Source organism: Pollicipes pollicipes, unplaced genomic scaffold, assembly GCF_011947565.3.
Source record: "Pollicipes pollicipes isolate AB1234 unplaced genomic scaffold, Ppol_2.1 Scaffold_4881;HRSCAF=5763_pilon_pilon_pilon, whole genome shotgun sequence".
Classification (NCBI taxonomy): domain Eukaryota; kingdom Metazoa; phylum Arthropoda; class Thecostraca; order Pollicipedomorpha; family Pollicipedidae; genus Pollicipes; species Pollicipes pollicipes.
The window spans coordinates 20835896-20842806 of record NW_023596576.1 but is presented as its reverse complement, the minus strand read 5'-3'; the positions used below and the strand labels follow the sequence as shown (position 1 = coordinate 20842806).

At 59.1% G+C, this 6911-nt stretch overlaps 1 protein-coding gene across 1 annotated transcript; it reads right to left on the bottom strand.

Annotated features, from left to right (window-relative positions):
- Positions 1 to 252: 252 nt before the first annotated feature.
- LOC119101227 (DDB1- and CUL4-associated factor 6) lies at positions 253 to 6665 on the bottom strand. Its single transcript, XM_037224525.1, has 6 exons — positions 6549 to 6665; positions 4055 to 4195; positions 3483 to 3619; positions 1447 to 1562; positions 1011 to 1110; positions 253 to 293 (listed from the first exon to the last, which is right to left on the bottom strand). Exons 1-6 carry the CDS (start codon positions 6593 to 6595, stop codon positions 268 to 270), a joined length of 567 nt encoding a protein of 188 aa, XP_037080420.1. The 5' UTR covers positions 6596 to 6665; the 3' UTR covers positions 253 to 267.
- Positions 6666 to 6911: the final 246 nt, after the last annotated feature.

The window sequence follows — 6911 nt, the reverse complement described above, 5'->3', positions numbered from 1 at the left end:
CCCTCGTGCAATACTGGCGTGGGTAGGACGTTTTCACCTGGCACCACATTAAAACACAGCTAAGGAGGTATGACCATCAGCACCGTCGGCTGCACACGGAACACCTCGCGGCCGCGCTGCTCCGACAGGGGGCCACCACACGGCAGACCAGCGAGCCCCACGCTGCCAGCGCAGTCCCGCCTGTGGGCGCGGCCGGCCGCCAGCGGGCCGGCTCGGCGCGCGGCCGCCGTCCCGCCGCCCCGCCGATGAGGCCGCTCCGACGCAGGCTCACGACTCCTGCCCGCCCTGGCGTCCTGCAGCAGACGCGGCGGTAAGCAGAGGCTCCGGGCAACGGCTGGCCAGCGAGAGGGGGCCCTCCCCGGCCGGCGACAGAGAGGGGCGCACCTGGAGCCGGCGTCGCTGCAGAACGCCTTAAATCGCACGGCACGCCCCCTCCATTAGCGTGACGCTGGCACGTGACTGAGGAGGTGGCGCAAACTAAAAGCCGCACGACCGGTATCGCAGATCGGCCAGCTCTGTCCATAAACAGCGGGGCACATTTGTGTCAGCTCGGCAAGCCATCCCCAGCAAGCCGGCATACTCCGAGCCTGGTGCCGAACAGCTCTGACGGCTGGCTGCCGGGAGGGCCCGACCGTGCCATTGGTGGAGGCCACACGGGGCCGGTGTTACCGCACGTGGGAGTCCTCCCTTGGTATCACTTGCCACCGGGCGCACCCTGGTGTCATCACTACCAGACAGACCACCCCGCACTTATAATGTTAGTGGCAGGCGGGCCGACACCACCCTGATGGCACCACTGGCTGGCGCGTGGCGGCGACACTCTGTGTGTACCGCAGGCGGGTACCCCCCCCCCCCCCCCCTCTTCCAATGATACCACTGGCTGACCCGGCCACCCCACCCTGATAGCACCACTGGCCGGCCAGCCCACGCCCCTCCCCCCCCCCCTGCTCCCGATAGTCCCACAGGCTGGCGCGCATCCCTGCCTGACTCGTAACGTCTCGGCCGCCCACCTCGGCGCGAGAGCGAGGCCAGCATGCGGATCATGAAGGAGGCCGGCACGGTGATGGTGTCGCGGGTCTCCTCCAGCATCACCTGGTTCCTCGCCATCAGCTGCGGACGGGGCGTGGTCAGGCGAGACGCCGCGTGGGCGCAGCTGCCCGGCAGCGGCCGGCGCACAGCCCCTTCATCAAACCCCATCTGGTTCGATGACACCACACCTTACGACAAACCCAGGGGACTTCAGGACCGGACAAAAAAGTGCCACAAATACCAGAGCGCATGGTACACATCTCAGCAGGCTGTCCATCAAGAATCACAACGGTCAATGCCCATTATAAATCATCCCACACTCTGGGTCACACGTCCCACCCTGACGCGTAGCCCGGTGCACCGTCGGGCAGCGCGCCCGAGTCGGGGAGCGCGTGGGCGTGGGCGGCGGACACTGACCTCCTCGGCCCGCTGCCGGTCCAGGGTGGGCTGCTCGGCCAGCGGCGCCCACAGCTTGATGTCGTAGTCGATGCCGGACGTGGCCAGCACGGGGTCCAGCGGGTGTGGCTGCACGCCTGCAGCAACGCGAACGCACCGTTGAGCGTGGCACACACGGCCGACGCCGCCGCCGACGCCGCTGACGTCGGGCCCGGCCGGGCTGCGGACGCTCACAGGCGAGCGCACAACAGGCAGGAGTCCGCTCCGGCGGCAGGCTGATCCTAAAGCCTCGCCGGAGGCCTCGCCCACTGATGTTAGGACACGTCGGCTGGTGCATACAACACTGCGGGCTCATAGCTGTGTTCGCCTCCCCTGAAGATCTGCACACTGTGAGCTGAAAGTTCTCACCATGACAATAACTGACCTTCGGTATGCCAGGAGCTACCGGTTATACGCGGTATCATGCAGGCATTGACCACTCCGACAAAACTCGACATTTCCTGTTGTGATCATGGTAACGGGTGACCATCATCACTCGTGGGCAAAGCCGAGTTTAATATGTGCTTCAATGCGCGTTTGTTTTTGCATAATGTATATGCGTATAATTTGTCCATCAATGTCTTTAAGATGTGTTGACGCCTGCTTCATGACACAATCTAACCAGTGCTCCTGGCATGGTGGAGACCGATTATTGTCAGAATAAAAACTCTATCCACAACGTCCAAAAGCCAGGAGCTCAAGGGCTTTCCTTGCTCGCATACAAGGCATTCCCATTAAAAACGATATTCTGCTTCGAAATAATATGATAGGCAATATCGCTTTGTGCGGCTGCAAATAAATAGAAAGCCAGACTCGACTTCGCATTTCGCTGTCAGTCGCCAGCTCCCTTGTCTAAGTTGTTTACCAACAATGGGCAACTCGTCATGGAGCACCGATAACGGGCTGAGTCGGCGTCGGAGTCTCCTGAACTGACGGCGTGCTGGATAAAGGCAATAACACCGTTGACGGGCCTTCTGCAAAGTGATGATAACACTTCCAAATAGTTCTGCTCGACCTGTGATGGTTTAACACGGAACTGGTATGTTACAGCTGATCTACTGGCGCGGTGAGACGAGTTAACGTAACGTCACGACAACCTGCGTTGACGTTCAATACATTTGTTAATGTAACATGCAGAACTGCATATGCCATAGCTTACGAGCGGAGAGCAAGCGTGAGACAACATTGCACCAATGAAAGATGTGGGAGTGCCCGATATGACAGCCAATTACGCCGGGCAACCATAGCGATAAGTCACTCTAGATAACCCAGTTAATCAGCGCGGCCAGAGTGGCGACGACGGTCATTCCCACCGCGCCGCACGGTCGGTTGTCGCTCTGGCGGCAGTGTTTGCCGACTTGTCAGCGCCAGTCGGCTTCCCGTCGTACGTGGTCCGCCCATCAAGCGTCCGCCCGGCGGCCCGGCCTCTGCCGGCTCGGCCCGGACGGGTGGCCCAACAATGCAATCCCGCCGCGTCACCGCACGGAATACAGAGTGAGTTCGGATACCGCGTCAGACAGGCATGAGCAGGCGATGGTGATTCGCAGGGCTTGTACGCAAACACGACCCTGAACCGAGAGGGAGCACCACTGGCTCAGAAGCGGCACGACTGCCGACGACGAGCATTGGCTGACAGCGGACGAGTCGCACTCTGCAGCACAACATGATCCAGACGTGCCCCAAATATGACGAAACCGGCTGACATGCAGCGACCAAATACTACAGGGATGTGGCGAGTGTGCAGCAATCCAGTGACTGACAACACATGCGTGCACACAGGGATATTAGTGTAGATGCAGGACGATGTTTATCCATCGACCAAGACCACGACTGCACTTTGCATTATGCAAACATCTATCATAGTTACCGTGCCAGGACCACAGTCTGATCCCTGCCCTGTCTGTGCGCCTCGCACCGCCATACAACATACTCTGTTCCTGATGTTCCAGGCCTCGTCCGTGTCCGTGTGTATGTGTGCGTTTGCGTGTGTGTGTTTGAGGTGAGAGGGCGGTACTCACAGTTGACCACGTGTCGGTCTGCCTCCAGAATGGTGACCAGCCGGCCGCTGTGCCGGTCCCAGATGAACACGTGACCGCAGTCAGAGCCCGACACCACGTGGTCGTCGCCCCAGAAGTTGGCCTCCTTGATCATTGTCCTGCATCGGGACATACACCGGCGACGTGAGGCATCTCTGGAGGGGAGCAGCCCCTGGGACGGCTTGAGGGACCTCCGGAGGGGAGCAAGCCCTTGGACGACGCGAGGAATCTCTGTCGGAGAGCAGGGCTGGTTGATCATTCAGGGGATGTAATGCTTTCAGGAGGCGCAAATGGCCTCTGACAAAGAGCAGCTTCTTCGGCGTGGATGACCTCTCAAGAGAGACAAACGTCTCTGGAAGCGTGGGGGCGGGGGGTCCTCAGGCAAGAAGCGGGTCAACGTCGACGAGCGCAGGCAGCGACCTCGCGGCGCCCGATGGACAGCACCTCCCGCCCGGCCAGCTGAGTGACCACCAGCGACCGGCCGGCCCGCCCTCAGGGAGGCCGGCCACTGGACGGACAGCGCAGCGAGGCCGGCCGGCCCGCTCAGCACGCACCTGGCGTTGCGGTGTCCGGTGTACCTCCTGTACACACGCGGCTGCCTGTCGCTGTCCATGCACTGGGTCGACGGTTCCGGCTGGCCGTCTGGCTCCGCACCGTCCGGCTCCTGGGCCGAGCCGCATGACAACAGCATCGCCCTGAGATGGTCACAGACGCACGGCCCGTCACAGAGCGGCCCGTCACAGAGCGACCCGTCATAGAGCGGTCAGTCACAGAGCAATCCGTCACAGGGCAACCCGGAACACAGAAGCCCGTCACTTTGCACCCCGCCACAGGGCGGTCCGTCACAGAGCGGCACGCCACAGAGTGGCCAGTCACGGAGCAATCCGTCACAGAGCAACTCGGAACACAGAAGCCCGTCACTTTGCACCCCGCCACAGAACAATCCAAATGGCCTCTGAATGACCTCACTGAGCACCCCGCCACAGAGCTGTCCGTCACAGAGCGGCCCGTCGCAGAGCGGCCCATCACAGAACGGCCCGTCACGGAGCAACCCGAAACACAGAAGCCCGTCACTGAGCACCCCGCCACAGGGCGGTCCGTCACAGAGCGGCATGTCGCAGAACGGCCCGTCACAGAGCGGCTTGTCACAGAGCACTTTGTCATAGAGAAATCCGTCACAGAGCGGCCCGTCACAGGACAGTCAGTCACAGAGCGGCCCGTCACAGACACGGAGAGTGTCAAGCTCGGTCTTATCCTATGGGACAACACAGAAGACAGCGACGAGCGTGGTCCAACCCTTGGTGGTATGGATGATGAAATTATGTATTAACAGCGGGTAACCACAGATCGCTTTGCACTAGCAGATATCGTCGAAACAAAGGAAGAAAACATAATCTCTCTTATCTAGCAAATCACAAATTTGACTAGACGCCACTTTGTAGCTGATAAGCGGGATCAGGAGGGCGAGCTGTGTCATGAGATCCGTCGTTTCATCTCTGATGTTACAAAGAATATGAACACCACGGTTCATGCATTTTTACAACGGCTTGGCCCAGAATGCTGTGCCAAAGCGCCCTATCTTAACCAAAATGGTTTCACGGCCGAAAGTGACACACAGTTTACAAACGAGTAGAACTATATCGATGTTTGCCAATACAAGCTGACCTCGGGGTGACCTGTGAGTGGCAGTTGTGTGTCACGTGGCATGGTACGGGGGCCTGTGCCGACACCGTGGGAGGGGCTGAGCGTGCCGCAGTACAAGAGAGCCTCAAGCGCACCCATCACCGCCAAATACTGACGACGGAGAACGTGATGAAACCCAAGTCGGAGACACTGGCCAGCAAAGCCATCCTCCTCTCGGTGTCTTGTGAGGAGGTGGCGAGCGTCACACATCACTTCACCGAGCGTTTGTCAACAGCCACCACAGTGAAGGGAGCTGGGGGCTTTCACTAGGCCCCACCAGCAACATCGACGACTCCGAGGCTCACCATCTGTTCATCAAGACGGGGTGCGAAGTAAAAGAAGGCAGGCAATATGTGTCTGTGAGCGCGCTGAAGCTCAATGCTTGGGCAAAAGAGCACCTTGTCGCAATCGCATAAGCTGACTTACAGCAGCAGATCACCTCATTGCTGCACTGTGTCGTTACATGTCATCTGAAGCTCTTATGCCGAGTCAATGCGGCGGCCGTCTATATGTTGAGTGACGGACAAGAGTATGGAAATGCATTTTGGAGGAAGTCTTATAATATTCCAGTACATCATATTCCGTCATGCTCAATTGATGGCAAAAATCGCAACTTTACTAAGAAAATGCAATTCATGATTAGAATCAGTAGATAATTGATTGCTGTTAGTTTCCTTGCTTCAAAAAACAATATTGTAAAAGGCCAAAGGGCCAAGAAGGTTATACAACTCTAGGTCATGAGGACACAATTTGAAATTTATATAAAAATACTTACATGTAGCCAAAAGGTGCATTGCATCTTTGCCAGCTTAAAAGCATGCAGTTTTGTGCGATTCCGATAAATTTGACTAACTTTTTGACCGTAGAGGGACACCCTCGCTAGCTGACCTAAAAATGCCAGAGGTCCTCAGCTGTCGCTCTGATCTTCCTATAAAACATTGCACAGCAAAATTCTGAGCACTCCACACCGACTTTCAGCAAGGCAAACAAAAGCATGGGGTGTGATTTTGGTCCTTTCACCTGTTGCTTTGCCGTGGAATGGCCCAGCAGCGTGCTGTCAACAGTGGCGGAACTGGGCTCGCGGCGCTCTTACAGCGTGACCACTCACAGGATAACGATGAAATGCAGGCACACATCACAGGATAGCGGCGACGGTCGAGGCAAGCTTTCAGAGTACCATGGCAATCCGGCCTCCAGAACGCAAACATCAATCAAAAACGAAACCAGCACCGACGAATGGGCAGCGCATGTATACATGTACACCAGAATACGTGGCGTCGGGTTCGAGCGCCACCTGATACCGTCCGAGTGCCGCCTCGAGCCGAGACAGCGACGCGGCGGCGCGCGTCGCCCTGGGGCGCTCACCTCTCGGCGAAGGTGGTGCGACACTGGCCGGCACGCTGCCCGGACATGCCCGGCTGGGTGCACGGGTTCTCCACGGAGATCTGGCCGGCCGTGGAGCTCTGCGGGTTGTAGTACAGGTTGACCAGCGCTCACTGCGCACCACCACCGACTCCGTCTCCAGGTCCATGTACGGGCCGAGCGGCGGCGGCGCCACAGGCGCGGCAGCCGCTGCCGCCTGCCGCCGCGGGACCCTCCTCCAGCGCCGCCTGGACGTCGGCCGGGTACTGGCCGTCGGCGACGGACGGCGAGGCACCGGTGGCGCCCTCTCCGTCGGTCCGTCCGCCGCCGCGGAGCCGGCGTCTGCAGGGTGGCGGCCGCGGGGCG